The following is a 22,008-nucleotide window of genomic DNA, read 5'->3' as shown; positions in this document are numbered from 1 at the left end:
AGCATTCAAAGCAACTCTCTCTCATGCACACACAGACACACACACACACATACATACACACACACACACGCATGCGCACCACACACATACACACGCACCACACACACACACACACACACACACACACACACGCACGCACACACACACGCACTCCAGCTTCTGGTGTCATATTCCGCTGAGCTCACCCATTCATTCAACAGAGTCCACACAAAAAGAGGAGAGGAGAGGACAAATAAGAGCAGAGAGAAGAGGTCAGGGGAGCGAATAAGAGCAGAGAGAAGAGGTCAGGGGAGCGGATAAGAGCAGAGAGAAGAGGTCAGGGGAGCGGATAAGAGCAGAGAGAAGAGGTCAGGGGAGCGGATAAGAGCAGAGAGAAGAGGTCAGGGGAGCGAATAAGAGCAGAGAGAAGAGGTCAGGGGAGCGAATAAGAGCAGAGAGAAGAGGTCAGGGGAGCGAATAAGAGCAGAGAGAAGAGGTCAGGGGAGCGAATAAGAGCAGAGAGAAGAGGTCAGGGGAGCGGATAAGAGCAGAGAGAAGAGGTCAGGGGAGCGGATAAGAGCAGAGAGAAGAGGTCAGGGGAGCGGATAAGAGCAGAGGAGAGAGAGAGAGAGAACTCAAACGATGTGTTTGAGTTTGTAAATCTGCTACTTTGCTATTTTGTAATTTGAATCCTGAAAAAGTTTTCCACCCGACTGAGACGATATATTTGGTACACACCAGATAACTACCGGAATTCCACAATCTCCAATTGCTACAATAGTTCAACTTTAGAGAGATTCCACTACACAGGACTGAATGAATGCACGTTATTTTCGAGAATGAATCAATGAATGTATGGAACATGATGAAGTCAAGAATCGTATTGGCATGACGTTAGGTGCTTTGGCGCGGGCCCCAACGGAGGCTCTGATCGGGAGCCTCGAATCGGATCCTGCCTGATGGAAGGCAGGGGCTCCGGAGCCCCCCGCCCCCGTGGGGTCATCCTGGTGGTGCCTGCTGCTGGGCGGTGTCGGGGAGGTGGCGGGTTGACCTGAACGGAAGGCATAAGTGAGACAAGGAAGTAGGAGGCACCCTTTTAAGGGGCCCAGACTGATCTGGCTGGAGCAGGGCCGAGGGTCGATTAGGGGATCTGAGTTGGGTGGTGGCTCGTTCGTTCCACCTCTCAGTTGAACTTTCCTTTATAACTAAACTTACATTTTGTAAATATATACGCCTCCTTAGAGGCGTAATTTCCTCCCTTCTCTGTATTCTCATTTCATTCAAAATATCTTTCAAATATTGTTTTAGATTTTCAGATTTCTTCTATACCGGTATGTTGCAATATACATGCATCAACCAATTTGATTTACAATAGGCCTATAGCAGGACAAATGTATGTGACTCCAAAGACCAGACGGAAGCACAGGGTGGAAGGCACATGTCTATGGGAAGGCAGACATCTGCTGTTCGTTTGTTTGCATTTTCAGCACTTCCTTTGCACAGACTGTATGAGTATTGAGTAGCCTATGACGGAAGCATTTGATAATTGTGTGAGTCAGTCAAGTAGTCAACAGTCTGGCTTTAGAGACTACAGTAACTTGTGGCACAGTGGTTCTCAAACATTTTCATATCAAGGACCCCCAAAATGATTGCATTTGGCTGCAGACCCCCCATGTCAAAAACTTGTTCAGGGACCCCCAAAAGCAAAGATTTGTTGTTTAAAAACATGTTTAAAATGGCAAATCTACAAGCTCATAGCCTGTGACGTGCTATGAGCTTGAATATCAGATGTTTGAGAGTGGTGCAACCACTCCAAGGAACAGCAATGTCCGTGTTAACCTGTTAACCTGTGTGTGACTATGAGCCTATGTGTGTGACTATGAGTACCAGTAGGGGCAAAAGTGGCGCTGTTGTGCCATAAACAGAGAGAGAGAGAGATAGTGCTGCACTTTTGCCTGCTAATGAGAGAGAGAGAGAGAGAGAGAGAGGTGGCCAAAGTATACCATAGCCAAAGTATACAATATGGTCTAAGTGGTTAAAACTGTTGTGACACTATGTTATCAAATGTTGCTGTCGATCCCCTGTTACGGTTTAAGGTTGCTTATTTATTATTTTGTTTTCTTTTTTCTTTCTTTTTTTTATCTCTCTTATAGTTATACATTGCTTTAATATTATTATTCCTCTCTTCCATGGTTCCATGGTCCAGATTCCGCCACACTGTGGCTGACCCAGGAGATGGGCTTCAACTTGATCATGTGATCTGACACCGTTCTTGTTCCCTGCGACCTACCATGGTAAGTTCTGTCACACACACACACACACACACACACACACACACACACACACACACACACACACACACACACACACACACACACACACACACACACACACACACACACATCACTGTGATGCCATCAGTCTGAGGTTGTGAGCCACTCTGCTACATTAAGTTAAGTGTTAAAGGGATAGTTCACCCACAAAATTACTTTTCTCCCCCTCACAATGACTCACGCTGTGAAGCATTTAAGATTTTCATATATTTAAAACATTGGTTTATAAGTCTGGGACAGCCGTAGTCCAGGGACGTGCACACATAGACATCAAAGGGGCTTCAGCCCTGCCCTTTTACCCATCTGTAAAACAACTGCCCTTTCCAGACTACGGATGCAGCGTTTACTATAAAATAAATGCAAATGCCACTCCTTTCCATGCCATGCCGGAAGGCAGCATTCAGGAGAATTGCTTTTTTTCCCGAAGTCTCCTGAACTTGAACACAGTATTTTGCGATCCATGTCGTACAGCGCATCTCCACTAGCTAAAGAGTGCTGGGTTGCGCCCCGAAAATATCTGATCTACAAGCTCTTAACGCATCACAGCGCGACGTGTTGTGAGCTTGTAGATCTGCTGTTTTCGCTATTTTTGCCCAAAAGTGCGCTCTTATCATGGGATTTCAGCCCCTGCCCCTCTAACACTCTCTGCTCGTCCCTGCCGTAGTCCACACTGGATTACACTGTGAGAGAGTTTGGGAGTTTATGAATCATTTTATATCGTCTCTGTCTCATGAAAAACATACTTCTCAGGATTCAAACTAAAAAATAGCGAAAGTAACACAACTACAACCTCGAAACGCTTTGTGGATTCGCTACTTTTGATGCTTTTGTGTGATGCTGTAGAATGATTACGTAGCAACGTAGGGTGTTCATTTCTGAAAAGGTTACAATATGGATGGAGATTAGAGGTTTCTTCCTGACAGCAACACCTATATTTAATTTATACATTAGTAGTAAAATAATGGATCATTTGGATCAGGAAATGCGAACACATTTCCATGGATTCAAGGCTATACATGCGAGGTGAGTAATTAATTGTTTTGTGGGTGTGTGAGCTTTTAAAGTGGCTAAAGATTACGAAACGCGCAGAGCCTTGGGTGGCAAATGTGAGACGCAGGAGGACAAAAAGGCAAATGCTAATTACACTTCCTCTCTCCACCTCTCCCTGGCGGGACTTGGCCTGACTTTTGTCCAGACGGGCCAGAAAGCAGCACGAGTGCTGCTTGCAAATACGTCACAATTTGAGGCAAATCCACTAAAGCTATGCTGACACAGAACATGCATGTGCCAACCAAGGTTGTTAACACTAGCACATTTTGCACATTATATATTATATATAGCAGGGGTCTGCAATCTTTTTGAAATGAAGTGCCATTTTTTTATTTTCTCGATAAGTGTGCCATGCCAACATACATTTTAAAGATGGAGTGCTGTGATGTTTGTACTTTTTGTGTTATGTAGCCTATTTGTCTATGGAGTTAATACAGGGGTTCTCAAAAAACTTGGCTCCCGAAATGCTTTGGCCATGTGTATTTTCTTTCACATTGTTATAGTGAACATAAGACATAGGAGCGATAACCTCGCCTATATCCCAGACTCGGTCCCCAGTCACGATCCGTCCCCAGTCAGAGTTCAGTGTTTTAATTAAGCTTGTTGTTACAACTCATATGTCTATGGGTAAAATGAGTAGGCAACATAAGAAGGAGGAACAGGAAACCATGATCAAATGCGAGGTTTTATTACAAACTCAAAACACGTTGATTCACGACACATTTTGAGCTTGTGGATCTGCTACTCTTGATGCTTTGTATGACACTGTAGTAATAGTATGGTCATTGGTCAAGTAGGGCATTAGTTAATTTATGAAAAAATACAAAAGGTTTGAATATGTAGATGTTTTTTTCCCGACAGCAGTGATACATTTGTACATTAATTTATAATATGTATTATGTAGGCCTACTCCAGTACTTTAACTATGTGTACAAAACTGTACATTATATGTATTATGTATTATGTAGGCCTACTCCAGTACTTTAACTCTGTGTACATTAGAATATGTATTATGTAGGCCTACTCCAGTACTTTAACTCTGTGTACATTAGAATATGTATTATGTAGGCCTACTCCAGTACTTTAACTCTGTGTACATTATAATATGTATATAGGCCTACTCCAGTACTTTAACTATGTGTACATTATATGTATTATGTAGGCCTACTCCAGTACTTTAACTCTGTGTACATTATAATATGTATTATGTAGGCCTACTCCAGTACTTTAACTCTGTGTACATTATAATATGTATTATGTAGGCCTACTCCAGTACTTTAACTATGTGTACATTATATGTATTATGTAGGCCTATACTCCAGTACTTTAACTATGTGTACATTATAATATGTATTATGTAGGCCTACTCCAGTACTTTAACTCTGTATCTGTCCACACCTTTGACGGACCAACTCAGTGGCCTTGTGTTTAGAGTGTCCGCCCTGAGACTGGGAGGTCGGGTCATACCAAAGACTGTAAAAATGGGACCCAGTGCCTCCCTGCTTGACACTCAGCATCAAGGGTTGGATTGGCGGTAAATCCCTGCGACATACTAGCGTCATGTCCAGGGGGTGTACTTGTACATCAAGCTGCCTCACGCTACAGATGGCTCGGCAAGGCTACTTACTGTACTTACTTACTTACTTAGTACTTAAATTCTGTATTTCTGTCCACACCTTTGACGAGGCAACTTTCACCGTGGTGTATTATTTGACCGGGAGTATCTATACTAGTATACTCTGACTCAAGTACTTTATCCAGCACTGCTTTGAACCAGGGGTATGATGATGATGATGATATACCATTGCAAACAGAGCAGCCCCCCTTGTATTTTATGTGTTATCATTTTAATATCTCTAATTGGGTGTTTCTGTGTGTGTGTGTGTGTGTGTGTGTGTGCGTGTGTGCGTGCACGTGTTGCGATTATGCGCAGGAAGGATGAGAGAGCCACTCTGTTGCCATGGCAACCGACAGGGCCGTAAACACTTTACCCCTGACTCATCCAGTCTACAATATAGTCTGTCTGTCTGTATGTTCTATCTACTGCTTTTTGGATATGGCCTTACATTCAGAGAAAACCGCAGCTAACGATTGTCGCTAAAGATAGTGTGGATGGATGGAGAAAAAATATTCAATGACGTCACAACGCAGAAGCAAAGCATTGCCATGAGGCTGCCGATTCATTAATAATAACATAATTAGTCGACCAATATCGAATTTGGCGACCTTTAATATAACTTGTCAATGTTGTATTTAGCAGAGGAGTAAATTGTTGATTTTGTGTATGTGATCTCGGCCTCATTGCACCCTCATTGCAAGAGTGAACTTCAGTGCTCTTTTCTAGAATATATAATATATAAGTTTCATCAAGGCCATTATTAACTGCAGGCTTGAAAAGTAAAATCTGGCAGAGCTTCCTTGCCGCCTGGAGGCAAGGATCTTTGGCTCTGTTCAGTTCAGCAGGTGTATTTCAGATGGTGGACAGACGTTAACATACCAGGTGAAATCATGCTGACACGACTGTAACCCATACTACTCCAAATCGTTGCTGTCGCCTGTCGGTCGGGCAGAAACCTCTTATCTCCATATTCTAACTTTCTGTGTTTTTGCAAAAGTGTCAGATCCGCAAGCTTGGACATGTGATTTTTCCGTGCACCCGACAGAGATGATATATAATACGGTCTGTGTACATACCAAACAGGGGACCATGACCCGTCGACTGAGCAGCCGAACCGGTTCCCACACCGACGACTCCATCTTTCTGAGGCCCGATGAAGACCCCGTCTGGTTGGACGAGCCCACCGCAGACAGAACTGAGGGGGAACTAGGGACCCCTGAACCGGAAGGGGGGGGCCCTAGGAGGGCCCCTAGGAGAGCCCCTGGAGGCGGGGACGATGATGACGACGGCGAGGGCCTGAGAGACGGAGAGTTGCCGATGCCCCGCCAGACCGAGCTCTACTTCTTGAAGATGACCGCGCTGCTGGTGGAGCTGCACTGCTGGGGCGCTTTTTTCGCCGTGCAGCAGCTGATGGTAGGTCACTATTAGACCAGTGGTTCTCTCAAACAGACCCCCTACATAATCATATTTGAACTGGGGAATGGGGACCCCCCTACAGAATCGTATTTGAACTGGGGAGTGGGGACCCCCTACAGAATCATATTTGAACTGGGGAGTGGGGACCCCCCTACATAATCATATTTGAACTGGGGAATGGGGACCCCCCCTACATAATCATATTTGAACTGGGGAGTGGGGACCCCCCTACATAATCATATTTGAACTGGGGAATGGGGACCCCCCTACATAATCATATTTGAACTGGGGAGTGGGGACCCCCCTACATAATCATATTTGAACTGGGGAGTGGGGACACCCTACATAATCATATTTGAACTGGGGAGTGGGGACCCCCCTACATAATCATATTTGAACTGGGGAGTGGGGACCCCCCTACATAATCATATTTGAACTGGGGAGTGGGGACCCCCCTACATAATCATATTTGAACTGGGTACCCCCAACCCTGACAAACACTTGGGGCTATATCGTGTGTGTGTGTGTGTGAGTGTGTGTGCGTGTGCGCGTGCGTGCGTGCGTGCGTGCGTGCGTGCGTGCGTGTGTGTGTGTGTGTGTGTGTGTGTGTGTGTGTGTGTGTGTGTGTGTGTGTGTGTGTGTGTGTGTGTCCTGTCTTCTGCAGGGCTACTGGCTGTATTTCTTTATGTTGGGATTCGGACCCCTGTCCTCCATGTATAAGACCCTACAGGTCATTGACTTCTACATGGCCTTCCTCATGTCCGGCAACCCCCTGCTTGGAGATGTGAGTATCACAGTACAGCGCAAGCGCCTTTTTGAAAGTAGCCTATAAAAAATAAACATTTATAACGAGTGCTACTCGTGTTACCATAACGTCTGTAGGACTCTCTGTGCTTTGGTCTGAAACTCTCTCTCTCTCTCTCTCTCTCTCTCTCTCTCTCTCAGACCCTGATGCTGATGAGGGAGACGTTCGACTGCAAAAAACACCGTTGGATCATTGACTCCACTGGATGTGTTGGCATTGCCATCTTTGTGATCATGGTAAAAACCTTCCCCACTATGGTCTAAATTGCTCACATTCAGATGACACTGTTATTTCAAGCATACAGTATGATGTCGTACAGTAGCATTGTGATGCTATGCTTAGCGGGCAGTACAGTGCTGTGAAGTACAGTGCAGGGTTTCCCTTAAGGTTTATTTAACCTGACAGCACTAGAACTGACCTACTGTACTATTGTAGTGTAGAGCACCCTGCGGCCGTGCACTAGAACTGACCTACTATTGTAGTGTAAAGCACTGTTCCTGAAAAATTTACATTTTGGAGTTAGGTGCATGGTTTCTTCCCGACAGCAGAGATATACTGTACGGTACTAGCTAGTAATAATTAACATCATCAAAATCAAACCCAATACATTAACATTGTACATAAAGTAGACATAATAATCATTAAAGTGGTTCTCCTCCTCAGACCGTGCACCTGGTGTGTAAGTACTACTACAACTACATGTGGTGGGCGTCGGCCTCGGCAGCAGCGAGCGAGTCTCGGGACAGCGGCGGGAACGACAACAACAACAGGAGACAGTCTGTGAGCCGCCAGCCGTCCTTCACGCTGTCCGAGTGGACGGACGCCCAGGAGGACCTCCTTGCCTCGGAGTCCGAGCCCCGGACCCCCCAGGGGTTCGACCCGCAGGACGCCTGCAGGACCGAGGGGGACGGCGACACCCTCACCGTCACACCCGTGGGACTGCAGGAGAGGTACAGACAGACAGACAGACAGACAGACAATTAGGTCAGACAATTAGGTCTACATATATTTTTGGGGGTCCTTGACATGAAAATGTTTGACGACTGACATAGAAACATGGGTATTTCAGAAAACGGTCAGGATTTAGAAGGCATTTGTAGAATCGTCCTCAGGTCTAAATGGTTTTTAAATGCAGTCCATTTACCATATCGTTCACCACCTACTCCATGATGCACCCACGCATGCAGGAGGGGCTCCAACGTGTCCCTGACCCTGGACATGTGCACCCCGGGCTGCACGGAGCCCTACGGCTACGGGGCCCAGCTGTCTCCCAGGGACCAGTCTGCCAAGGAGTACCTGAGGGAGGGGACGCACACGCTGACCCCTGACCTGCTCCACACACGAGCTCTGGAGGACCAGGCTCTGCAGGCTGAGTTCTATGTGAGTGAAGGAGCCGCATGCTAGCAGCTAATAATACCCACCTACACAACCTATACATGCGCACGCACACACAGGTTTTCATTGTTATACTTGTGAGGACAATTTTAGGTTGCCAATTTTATATGAATGCCATTGTAACCAATTTCTTGAATTTTTTTAAGCAGAACTGTAGCTGGAAAGTGGAAACCTAAACTTAACCTCTAAATAATCCCAAACCTGAATATATTCCTATATAATGTTAAACCTAACCATAAACAACAGTTTCTCTAATGAGGACTCAAGAACAATGGTCCTCACAATGTGTATGGGCTCATTTGGACCTCACCTACTGTATCTAATTTAACAATTGTGGAGTTGGTCACGTGGCTTTTGGTTGACAGAAACTGGTCGACATGTTCTGTTGCCCCAACAGCGGCAGAAACAAGCCCTTTTAACCAGGCTACTTGCACACACTACAACTCGCTTACAATTCGCAAACCTGGCAACACTGCTCCGTGTTCTCATAGGCCCTCCAGGCCCGCCCCCACAGCTACTTTTCAGTCTCACAATCGGCCATCTTGCTTTTTACTTCGATGCGCGAGTGGACATTTAATGCAAATACATTAATTATAGCTCCAGCAAGCAAACACAAACACCTCAACTCCATCTCATTGTGAATAAGAATTCCGAGGGGAAAAATAATTTTTGGAACGCCACTTTCACCCAGTATGAAGCTAAATGTGGAAGCCGTGTGTGTCACACCAACACTGGTGACCCAGAGAATCCTGTGCCGATTCTCAGGCATCTGGCCTGAGGCACTGCCTGCGAGTTGGCTCTGCGTGCGCTTTTTCCAACTCTCACTGATTTATCTAGCTCACACGTCAATCACAGTCAGCAGCTCTCAGCCTGCACACACACGCACGTCTGTCTTGCGCACACGCGCACACACACACACACACACACACACACACAGAGACACACAGGAATAGGCATGCAGGCTAAGGCGAGTGGCAATTTAATGCAAATAAATTATTTATAGGTCCAGCAAGCAAATCATGATGGTCTGTAGGTCACAATCACATTCCGATTTGAGGGGTTGTGTTTTGTATGACATTTTGGCCAGTAGTTTTATATCTATCTCAGCTTTTGCCTGATAGCACACATGCTAACAGTGCTGACCACAACGTTAGCAGCATTTGATGACAGCTTGCCATAGCAACGTACAGTGTGCGCAGACCTAACGTGAGCTTCTGGGACAGAAACTTGCGTTTTCATGACAGCAGCAGCTGCTGCACCCTGTGATAGATACTGTGCTAAAGATGCTAAAGCAACACAAAACAACATCCACACGCAAACCAAACCAAAACAAACAGGGACCAGGGTTGCCACATATCGTGGATGTGAGAGTGAAACAAGCAACCAGGTCTATAAAAATGTTAATAGGCCAGTTCAAAGTAGGTAAATCAGAAATGGTCCGGAAATTAGTCTTAAAATAATCAATTATAGTGTTGACTGTCACACTTTGTTGTCTAATGTTGTTTCAGAGCAGTGGAACTCAAACATTTCCATGTCAAGGACTACCAATAGATAAACAAGTCCAAAGTAGCTTATAATGATCAGACTTGGCAACACTGTCTCTGGTTGAACGTTCTACTTTACAAGCTCACACATATGAAATATGTTTTTTTGAATCTTCAAACTGAGACATATTTGATGATAATACTGTTAGCACAGTCATCATACTCCAAGAGCATACAAATGGAACCAAATGGACCCTGATTTTCCCAGAGAGCAAATGGTATCAAATGGGGGTCTGTGGCCTAATGCATTTCAAACTGGGGCTTCTTGGTATTATATTCTCTGCATATCTTATCAACTTGGGGTGAATATTTCACCACAATACTTTACTGAATATTTCACAAGAATATAACACAAGAGTCAAATGTACGGTCAAATGTAATCACAATATAGGCTACAGATGTAAATATTTATGACACAGTAAAATGTTGAAAATTAGTGCTATCCCCCCCCCCCCACACACACACACACACACACACACACACACACGACAGGCAAGGCTGTTGTTTGCATCGTTAGCAGGCAGCAGCTACCTTGGCACTGCTCTCTGTGACTGTAGTTGTTTCACCATGTTTGTGTATTTATGAGAAATAAAAAACACTTTCTGTTATTATAATAATTCTGTCAACTCCCGCTATTTCCTTCTTCCCATATTGCGCTGCAATGTAACTAGGATTCGCCGGCCGGAGGCCGGCGAAATTCTAGTACTATACAAGTACACACACACACACACACACACACACACACACACACACACACACACACACACACGCGCACAACCGTAGGCACATGCAAAACAAAACAACAACAAATAACAATGGAAGAAATCCATGCCAACATGAAGCCAAGTGGAACTGTGCCCACTCTACTCCCGTAAGCCTCAGCTCTCTGTCTGTCAGTGGGCGAACCGAGGATGCTTGAGCACTAATTTGCATACCCCAAAATCCCATGGAGGATTCCATTGTCTGCCAGGCAAACAGATCACACACCTTCTGTCTGTACTCTCAAGTTCATCGCATGCAATCTGCAAACGCAAAAACATGGTTTAAATTGGTGGACAAAGTATTCAACCTCAGTACTTGAAAGTTAGTTAGTGTAAATAGATCAAATATTACTAAGTGAAACTGTCAATATGGTATGGTCACTAAGCTAGAAAGCACAGTAGGTGTTCTGGCCATTTTCTTCACTATCAGAAAGCTACATCTATTTACATAGAATGCCAGCTGAGGACCACTGTAGCTCATGCCCTGACATGTCCTGTTGGTCTCTCAGTTATGGAAGACAGAGAGGTTTACACGTTTAGTTTAAAATCATCGTTCTCTGTGCACTTGGCAGGAAACTCCCATGAACTTTGTGGACCCGAAGGAGTACAATTTCCCCGGACTGGTGAGAAAGAACCGCTACAAAACCATTCTACCCAGTAAGTATAGAAACTACAAAACCATTCTACCCAGTAAGTATAGAAACTACAAAACCATTCTACCCAGTACGTATAGAAATTACAAAACCATTCTACCCAGTAAATATAGAAACTACAAAACAATTCTACCAAGTACGTATAGAAATTACAAAACCATTCTACCCAGTAAGTATAGCAACTACAAAACCATTCTACCCACAATAAAGTACAGTTTCTTCAGTCAAGTGGACTATTTTCAAGTTTTGTCCGTCCTTTTACATCTGTATATAGTGCTAAAGTCTTGACGTCACTCGCTCATCCCCTGGAGAATAACATTGGGTCATCTTAAAATCGTCTCATATAAGAATTGTGGTCCAAAAATTAACAAACTCTATCAAGGGCACAAACTCTGGCTCTGCGTTATTGTTGGGGAGGTGTCTCTGTTGGTGTGTCTGTTTCTATAGCGAAAAATTTACTAATTCGGCAGCAGTAACATTATAGCATTTTCTCGCAGTCAGTTGATTCTTCATATCCATTTGATTGAAACAGTTCTTATATGAGGCGATCTAAAATCCCCCTATGGGGATTATATTACAAACCCATGCAATAGCGCCCTCTAGCAATATTGGCGTCAGACTTTGGTGCTCTTCAGCTATTTCAGCTCAAGGTGTTTGTTTTCAGACACCCATAGCAGAGTGATCCTGAAGTCAGCTGATGAAGAGGACTTCCTCAATACTTACATCAATGCTAATTATTTAAAAGTAGGTCAAGTTTTTTTTTGCATATTATCATCTCTGTCGGGTGGAAACCAAATAGGCTACAGTATGTCCAAGACTGTTATAATATTACTTTTAAGGATTCAAGTTCAAAAATAGCAAAAGTAGCAGATCTGCAAGCTTGTGCTTTTGTGTGATGCCACCACAACCACAAAAAGTTCAAATATGGAGATAAGAGGTTTCTGCCCGATAGCAAACCATTTGACGGCAGGTTGTCATGTCAGACTCACTCATCACTCTCACCGCCTGTGGGCAGGAAGCGTGCATTGACAGTCTGTGTGTGTGTGTGTGTGTGTGTGTGTGTGTGTGTGTGTGTGTGTGTGTGTGTGTGTGTGTGTGTGTGTGTGTGTGTTTGTGCGTGCGTGCGTGTGCGTGCTCGTGTCTGTGCATGTGTATAGGGATATGGAGATGAGGAGAAGGCATACATTGCCACCCAGGGTCCCACTGTCAACACAGTGGGAGATTTCTGGAGGATGGTGTGGCAAGAGAGATGTCCCATTATCGTCATGATCACCAACCTGGAGGAGAAGAATGAGGTATGGATCATGGATGGATGGATGGATGGATATATTTTGGACGAATGGATATATTTTGGATGAATGAAGCCCATCGCACACCGTCTGCGGCACCACGCCGCCTGGAAAATAGAACTGTGTTCTATCGGCGCGCCGCGCTGGGCGGCGCAGCGCGGCGGACGGAGCCGGTGTGCGATAGGTTCATTGAAAATAATGGAGGCGGCCGTGGCGCCGCGCGGCGGACGCAGCCGGTGTGTGGTGGGCTTGAATGAATGAATGGATAGTGTGTGTGTGTGTGTGTGTGTGTGTGTGTGTGTGTGTGTGTGTGTGTGTGCGTGCGCGCGTGCATGAATTGCATGAATTGGACCAACTGTCCCCACAAGTATAGTAAGATTCAAGTTGGGATTAGTGTTAAACATTAAGGTTTAGGAGTTGGAATTCACGTTAAACATGATTTATACAGTATACTATGCATGCCAACTGCCAAGTGTCATCCTCCAAAAAATAGCTGATCTCTCATCTACATCTTGTAGATCTGCTTACTGCCAGAGTAAATACATAAATAATTCAGCCTCTGCCGGCGATTTTTCGCTTTGTCTTTCAAGTCGTCACAGAATATTTATCTCCAGTACGATCGTTCCCCTGATCGTTGATAAACACAGAGCGTTCTGCTTGAGGTACTTTTGCATATAGTGATAGTGATGAAAGTGAGTGAGTAGAGAGGTAGAGGCAGATATTGCCCCTTTATATGTTTGATTTGTATGTATTATTAAATGTCCTAATCTTTTATTTTTCATGTATATTTGTTTACACAAAGAAAATCATAAAATCAGCATTCCAAAATGTTGATGTTCTCTCAAGCATATAGTAATAGGCTCCAAACGTGTGTGCGTGTGCGTGTACTTGTGTGTGTGTGTGTGTGTGTGTGTGTGTGTGTGTGTGTGTGTGTGTGTGTGTGTGTGTGTGTGTGTTTGCGTGTAGAAATGTGCAGAGTACTGGCCAGAGGACACTGTGACCCACGAGAGCATCCAGATCACCGTCGTCACGGTAACCCAGGAGGATGACTACAGCCTGAGGGTGTTCACCCTGAAGGTGAGACTGAAAACAATGAGAATAATACAACATTAAAGGCATTCTATACTATGTAACTTGTTTACATAACAAAACTATATACTCAAATTCACTCTATTCATTTGTCCTATAGAGATTTCCAAAAATATTTATATCAATTATTTTAAGCCTATATAGAATCAAAGTCCTGGTGAATCATGACCATAAAACCTTAGATTCTGTAAAAGAAAAAATAAATACAACTAAATAATAATAAGAATAAGGAGGTTTCTGTCCGACAGTGGCAATTTTATTTTATCGATTAGAATGAAGCGAGAGAGAATCTCCAGAGCTTATTTCTGTCTATTGTGTTGGATTTGGGAGTTGTGAAGGAAAGACAAACACAAGCAACAGCAAGCCAACAATTAACAAGCTTTCATCTCCTCGTCCTACATTATGTAATGATCCCCTGGCACTCTGCAGTCCCAATGCAGGGGAGTGTTTACGCAATTATCATGCGTGGTTTTCTAAGTGGCACGGAGCCCACCAAAAGTGTGACCGTGGACCAGCCTCCTCACAGAGCACGACCATGGACTGCTATCATATTATTATTACACCACTACACTACATTTACTTAAGTATTGTTCAGTACTTTAAGGACCACTTTTCAACCCATGTTCATAATAGGTCCTCTCATAATCATGATAAAATGCCACCATTTATTTCTACTCAGTCTGTGTCTCATAGGAGGGCTGTGGGCAGTTCAATTTTTAGGCAAGATTTCTTTTTATAATAATACCCTACTTCAGTGGTTCCCAAACTTTTTCATGTTAAGGACTGCAAAATTGACACTAATTAGCCCACGGCCACGGACCCCCATTTGAAAAGATATGCCAGGGACCCCCATAAGAGAAGACTTACGGCTAGCAGTGATTCTCAACCCGTTTCATTTCAAGAAGCCCCAGTTTGACATGCATTAGTCTACGGACTCCCATTTAATGGCATTTCTATCTCTGGGACCCCCAATTTATATTGTAAAATCAATGTTACTGTAACTCTGAGAGCGTACAAATGGAATCAAATGGACCCGTTAGAGTCTAACGGGTCCAACGGGTCCATTTATCATTTCGTCTAACGGTTAGACGAAATGATAAATGGTGCATTCATATACAGTATACCGGCACCTTTATCCAAGGCGCTTTACAATGTGCATTACATGCGACGGCGTGGGAAACCTCCAAATATTTTATCACAGCAGAAGTTTAGGGATAGTAACACCGTTATGGAGGAATCTCCGAATTTAGAAGGCGCATTTTCTGCATCGGCCTCAGGTCTAAAGATTATTTTATGAATTAAATATTGGACTGTTCTACACCTCATTCAGTAAGTTGTTAGGCCTGGTTATGGTACAGTAGCCTACTCCTGGGTAAAAATAGCATATCTGGTTTAATAACCCCTCGCTCCTCTTAGCCACCTCCCTCATCTGCTGTTACTGTCACCACAGCAACACACTCCACAGTAGCAACTTGGATGCATACTGTGTACACGAGCAGATCTGTATAGAATAAAATACACTGGAACACCTTTTCTTTTTTTACATACAAGGTTTCCACCTGACAGTGACGATGTAATTCAACAAAATTACAACCCCAAAAACTCAGGCTATGAAGCAGACTTTGTTGTCAAGGACTTCCGGTAGGATGGTGGAGGAAGGAGCTGCTTGATTAGTGAGCTCCCCAAAGTTGGTCATGATAAGTTAAAATAACCACAGAAAAAACAGATTCAAAATGAAAACGATATGACACGAAATGAGTGGTGAACAACAAGGAAGCCGTAGGATAACTCAAAGTTATAAAGCAGATAAACAAACTAAAGAAAACAACGACGGGAGTGGAGTAAAAGAAAACACCGACAGCATGGCGGAGGAATGTGCCGAAATCATACAGAATGGGGCTCGCTGAAATCACCAAAGAGCTAAATACTTTTAAAGAAGGCATACAACAGGAGCTGGCTAAGTTTAAAGAAGAACTGAAGAGGGAAATGAAGGAAGAATTCGCTAACTATTGTGTAATAGACTGTTGTCAAACTGCTGCAAATCCAGAACCTCACATCTGAAAATATTTTGTGCCAGGGACTCCCAGAGGAGATGATTTATGTTAAGAAAGGAAATCTACATTATTCAAACGTTTCCAAACCATGGGTGCCCCCCTCCCCCCAACAACAACAAAAATGAATATATACTGTATCTGACAGATACAGTATATATTAATTTTCTTGTTGTTGGGGGAGCGTGGGGGGCGTGCATGCAAGCCCACCCACTCCTGGCCAGGAAACTTCGGTTCTGGCTTTGCCACTGTTCGAAACATGTTTGATATATATTTATTTTAAATGGCATGAAGTGACACGCTGTGAGCTTGTTGATCTGCTATCTTCTATTTTTTTATATCGCACATATAAATGGGCCACATGTATCATAAATTGGTTAAGATGATTATGTGGCTGTTACTGAACATCTGTCTGTGTGTGTGTGTGTGTGTGTGTGTGTGTGTGTGTGTGTGTGTGTGTGTGTGTGTGTGTGTGTGTGTCAGTGTTCTGGGGAGGAGCGCAGCCTCAGACAGTACTGGTACACCTCCTGGCCTGATCAGAAGACCCCAGACAAAGCCCCGCCCCTGCTGGAGCTGGTGCAGGAAGTGGAGAGGGCCAGGGAGGATGCTCCGATCATCAGTGGCCCCACCATTGTCCACTGCAGGTGATGTTGTCCTTCACGAGCTGGGGGGAAAGACAGACCACAGTGGTCTGTCCCTCACCAGCTGGGGGGAAGGACAGACCACAGTGGTCTGTCCTTCACCAGCTGGGGGGAAGGACAGACCACTGTGGTCTGTCCCTCACCAGCTGGGGGGAAGGACAGACCACAGACTAGTGGTCTGTCCAGTACAGGGACCCCGGATGAGAAGATTTGTGTTTTAACAATATCAAAATGATGCAAAGTTTCCAAATATTTTCAAATTAGCTGATTTACAAGCCTGATCTGCTACTTTTGAAATAGCCAACATATAAATGGATAGAGTAGTTAAAATGATTGTGATGCTATGTTAAGTACTTTTGCTGCGGGGACCACCTGGAGCCCCCCCCAAGGACCCTTGGTGGTCCCCGGACCCCACTTTGAGAACCACTGGGGTAAACCGATTCCCCTCACAAGACTTGTATATTATTAAAACAATTTGCCAAAAGCTGCCAAATGTCCCAAGGCATTAAGCAAAGCTGAAGTTTAGCATTCCAATTCGATTTTAAGCAAAAGCTTTCCCCACAATACGGATGCATTGGGTTTAAGTGGTTAAATGTGCTATACTCAGATATGTGCTGAAAGGGTTAAGTTTCCTGGTGTACATTACTGCCAGTGTGATTAACAAGGACACACAGGGTCATATATAGACTCTGTTGTTTGTTTCCATAGCAGAGCTCTAGTCTAGTAGCCTGGGTTCCGCGGATCTGAAAATGTCACTGCGCTGTCACTAGCGCAGTAGCCTGGGGTCCACCTATGCTTTCTATGGCATAGGCAGCTCCCGGCAGGATCCACCGGGAGAATCTAGACGCAGCTGCGCGACATGAGACTAATTAATTCGAGCGACAGAGAGAGGAGTGTGTGTGTGTGTGTGTACGTGTGTGCGTGTGTGTCAATTTAACAAAGGTGCAGACGGTGAGAAATCAGCAGAGAGTGATCAATGTTTGTGCTACTCTATGCCGAATTTAAGTGGACTCTGCCCCAGACTTTCTTTTTCTCCCTGCTATTTTCACTAGTTTGGGTCCCAGGACCAGGTTTCTCTTTTGGGTCTTGAGTTAAAAGGTTTGGGAACCGGCGAACCGCTGTTTTAGATTACTGGTTCTCAACCTGTGGGCCAGGGACCGCTGGTGCAACCACAAGGGTACTGCAAGTGGACCCCCCAAAATTGGCTTGTGTGTGGTAAAGCTATAAGGTGTCCTTGACTTTGTTCAACACACAGGCTGCTGACAGGCTGTGTGCGTGTGCGTGCGTGCGTGTGTGCGTGCGTGAATGTCACAATGATATCCCAAGGGACACTTTCACTCTAATAGAATTACTGGGATCAATGCCAATCAATGCATCCCAGTGGTTCTCAGTGTGGGGTCAGGGTACCACTGGGGTTCCACTGGGGTTACTGATCTGTAACTCTGAGAGTGCACAGTATGTTCCATTTGTACACTCTTATTTAATTTAATTTAATTTAACCTTCATTTAACCAATATAAAACCACATTGAGACTAAAGTCTCTTACAAGAGGCATATAGATATTACACAGCTTTGCCAGAATGACAGATCCTGAGACAAGACAATACAAAATGACAACCATATGACATCCAGAAAACGCTATTTGTTTTTTCACCGTCTCTTTCTACCTAATTCTAATTCCCGCTCTGTGTTTTCCCTCCTCCTCCTTATCCTCCTCCTCCCCCTCTCCCCTGCAGTGCTGGGATAGGCCGGACAGGCTGTTTCATTGCCACCTCTATCCTGTGCAAACAGCTGAGGTACGAGGGTGTGGTGGACATCCTGAAGACCACCTGCCAGCTCCGTCTGGACAGGTGAGAAACAACCATCACCATCGTGATGTGAACCTCACATCAGGGTGGTGGCGAGGGGTAGAGGTTCTTCCTTGGCCTCCGGGGAAGTGTGCGACATGCAAATATTATATTTCACACCAATCTGTCCAGCCGTGTCTTGAGATCAGCTGCTCACAGGCAAACAGATAAACACACGGACGGGCAGGGGTGAAAACATAATCTTCCGCCTCCCGCTGAAGATGATATTGTTCAGTTTGTAAATACATCAAAGATGTGAATATAATGCATTTCTAAAAAAAAATTAACCTTGGCCTGGAAGAGAGGTCATTAGGTGGTCAACCCTCAACCACTACACTCTCCATTTGGCGGGTCAGCAGTCTGTGTGGTGCGCGTGCGTCCGTCCTTGTCCACACTTGGCCTTACTCTGGTGTATTTGAGTCAAGGAAGCTTTCTCTGTGTCTGTGTCACTGTCGTTGTTGTTGTCGTTTAATCTGTCCTAACGAGTCTCTCTTCCTCCCCTCCTCTCTCGAGACTAGGGTATTGCTCAGTAGTGTTGTAGTCGAGACCACCTAAAGCGAGACCAAGACAAGACCAAGACCTAGGAGGGTCGAGACCAAGACCAAGACCAATAGCGATGCGAGCCTATGGGGCCGAGACCAAGACCAAGACCAAGACCTGGAGGGTCGAGACCGAGACCAAGACCAAGACCGCTGCTAGCCTAGGGGGCCGAGACCAAGACCAAGACCAAGACCTGGAGGGTCGAGACCGAGACCAAGACCAATAGCGATGCGAGCCTATGGGGCCGAGACCAAGACCAAGACCAAGACCTGGAGGGTCGAGACCAAGACCAAGACCAAGACCGATGCGAGCCTAGGGGGCAGAGACCAAGACCTAGGAGGGTCGAGACCGAGACCAAGACTGCCGCGAGGCGAGACCAAGTCAAGACCAAGACTATTTTTCCCTCTTCCTGACGTCTCAGAGTATGATTTTCCACAAAACTTGCACTTTGCACTGTGCTTTTTCCCCCCATTATCCTTGCAAATGTAATTTTTGTGTTCCACAAAGCCAAACCTTATAACAGCTGAATTAGCCGACATCTTATTGACCAGTACATTTGTTGTTCCCCCAAATTAAACCATGTGCATTGCGCATGCACTGAATTAACCTGTGAACTGTGACCTCACCTGTCACACTGTCCGTCACTGTCAGTTTGACAGTTTCCGACCAAAACCTTTCAGATTAATGGCTATGGGCTATGGCTCACCTTCAAATTAAAACAATAGTTTATTAGTTGGTTTTGGTTGCTGCTCTTTGAGCCCTTTAGTAAATAAATCGGTAGTGAACCAACAATGTCAATGAGGCATGCATGCACGTTATACAACAAAGGATTGTTTTTATGATCGTTTTTATTATAGCCTGACAAGACATGATCACATAAGGTGGACGATGGATGGATTTTAGTTTACTTTAGGTATAGATGTAACGTCAGGTAGGTGGTGGTTCTTTACTCTTCTCATGATGAAACTAAACCGAGGCGATGCTTCATAGTTCATACATATGTCGCGGTCGCGCTGCACGGCTGCAGTGCAACGCGTTGTGATAGTTGTAGATTGGCTATTTTCAGATCAGTATTCAGATCACCGCTCAACCTCGTTTATTAAAACGACTACAGGCTACAAGTTACAACTTAGTACTTACAACACAAAAAGAAAGCTTGCAGTCTTGCACTGTTGGTAGAATATATTGAAATGAAAATGCCAGGCTGTATGCCGGGCGCTGCATGCGTATTGCCGTCAATGCCGTGCGTAACTCTCCGCCTCCCGGCCGACACTTTATTTATTTAAGCCCATTGCCTGAGGCTGATATAATTTCATGATAGAATGATCATAATAACATCAACATGTGCTCTTCTTTGGACCTGTATGAACGTCATGCAGCGCTGTTCTCCTTAACAGCTGTCTTTAATTCATTAATGTGAAAGGGCTCCTCTCACTCTCTCAGTCCTTGCGATCGGGTTGATATAATAGAACGTTTTGCATCTCGTCTCGAGTGGTCTCGGTGGGGGAAGAGACCCGAGACAATAAGTCCGAGACCAAGACAAGACCAAGACAAATGAGGCGCGAGACCGAGACGAGACCACAAGACAAAAAAGGCGAGAAGCGCGAGACCGAGACAAGACCAAGACAAATGAGAGGCGAGACCGAGACGAGACCACAAGACAAAAAAAGGCGAGAAGCGCGAGACCGAGACAAGACCAAGACAAATGAGGCGCGAGACCGAGACGAGACCACAAGACAAAAAAAGGCGAGAAGCGCGAGACCGAGACAAGACCGAGACCACGAAAATTTGGTCTCGAGACCGGTCTCGAGACGAGACCATGTCTCGAGAACTACAACACTATTGCTCAGTCATGTGCACATTCTGTAGCTTGCTTGGTGCAATCTTGCGAGTGCTGCAACAGAGGTTGCTAACCCCTGTTGCCCTGTCAGTCTTTGGAGGTCAGCTGTCTCTCCAGCCTCACCGACCTTTCTCGGCTGCAATCCAGACTTTCTTGGAAGTCACTGGTTGCCCAGGGAGTTCAGTTTGTAAATACATTAAAGATGCAAATATAATCCATTTCTAATGGATGAAGCCTTGGCCTGGAAGAGAGGTCATCAGGTGGTCTCCAATATTTATCCTGCATTGATATGAAATTGTGTGTGTGTGTGTGTGTGTGTGTGTGTGTGTGTGTGTGTGTGTGTGTGTGTGTGTGTGCGTGTGCGTGTGCGTGTGCGTGTGCGTGTGCGTGTGCGTGTGCGTGCGTGCGTGTGTGTCACAGGGGTGGGATGATCCAGACGGGTGAGCAGTACCAGTTTGTGCACCACGTCCTCAGCCTGTACGAGAAGCAGCTGCACCACACGGCTGAGGAGTAGGAGGAGAGAGAGCCACAGGCTCCACCCACACCGAGACACACCACTGTACACTATGATGGTAGACACACCTGTACACTATCACCATTGATGGTAGACACACCTGTACACTATCACCATTGATGGTAGACACACCTGTGCACTGTATAGTCTCACATAGTAGTCCACTTGCCAGAATGTGAATCCAGGCATGTTGAGTAATGTTGATTAGAATTTCTAACATGATGTACTCAACTCATTTCTAACTTAGAAATGTTGAGTATGGGTCCCCAGCACGTAGAAACTGCCGGATGCTAACTTGCATATGTTGAGCAATTTTCATAATTGTCATAATATGTGACCATACCATCAACAACCTATATGGGGGGGGGGATCTAAATTCCATCATGCTTTAAGTAGCATGTGACGTGTCAAACTAGGGGCTTTTCATGATGCTGATTCCATTCCAAGCATTACAAAAATGGCAGTGTTTTTTTGTGCAAAACTAATGCTTAATGGATTCATCAGCATCATGAAAACCCCTTAGTTTCACATGTCACATGCTACTTAAAGCATGATGAATTTTTGATTTCCCCCCTTATACAGTAGGTTGTTAATGGTATGGTACATATTATGCCAATTATGAAAATTGCTCAACATATGCAAG

At 44.9% G+C, this 22,008-nt stretch overlaps 1 protein-coding gene across 1 annotated transcript; it reads left to right on the top strand.

The window, feature by feature from the left end:
* Positions 1 to 6,069: 6,069 nt before the first annotated feature.
* On the top strand, positions 6,070 to 21,406 carry LOC308314484 (tyrosine-protein phosphatase non-receptor type 5-like; the record flags this gene model as incomplete). Its single annotated transcript, XM_080762115.1, has 11 exons — positions 6,070 to 6,393; positions 7,061 to 7,180; positions 7,865 to 8,151; positions 8,389 to 8,581; positions 11,474 to 11,558; positions 12,219 to 12,298; positions 12,712 to 12,849; positions 13,810 to 13,920; positions 16,467 to 16,627; positions 18,361 to 18,474; positions 21,272 to 21,406. The coding sequence occupies 11 exons, from the start codon at positions 6,070 to 6,072 to the stop codon at positions 21,363 to 21,365; spliced, it is 1,707 nt and encodes a 568-aa protein (XP_080618241.1). The 3' UTR covers positions 21,366 to 21,406.
* Positions 21,407 to 22,008: the final 602 nt, after the last annotated feature.

Source organism: Protomyctophum bolini (genome assembly GCF_963924005.1).
Source record: "Protomyctophum bolini genome assembly, chromosome: 4".
In the NCBI taxonomy this organism is placed as follows: Eukaryota; Metazoa; Chordata; class Actinopteri; order Myctophiformes; family Myctophidae; genus Protomyctophum; species Protomyctophum bolini.
Note: the sequence above shows the minus strand (reverse complement) of the source record. Positions and strands in the feature narration are given on the sequence as shown.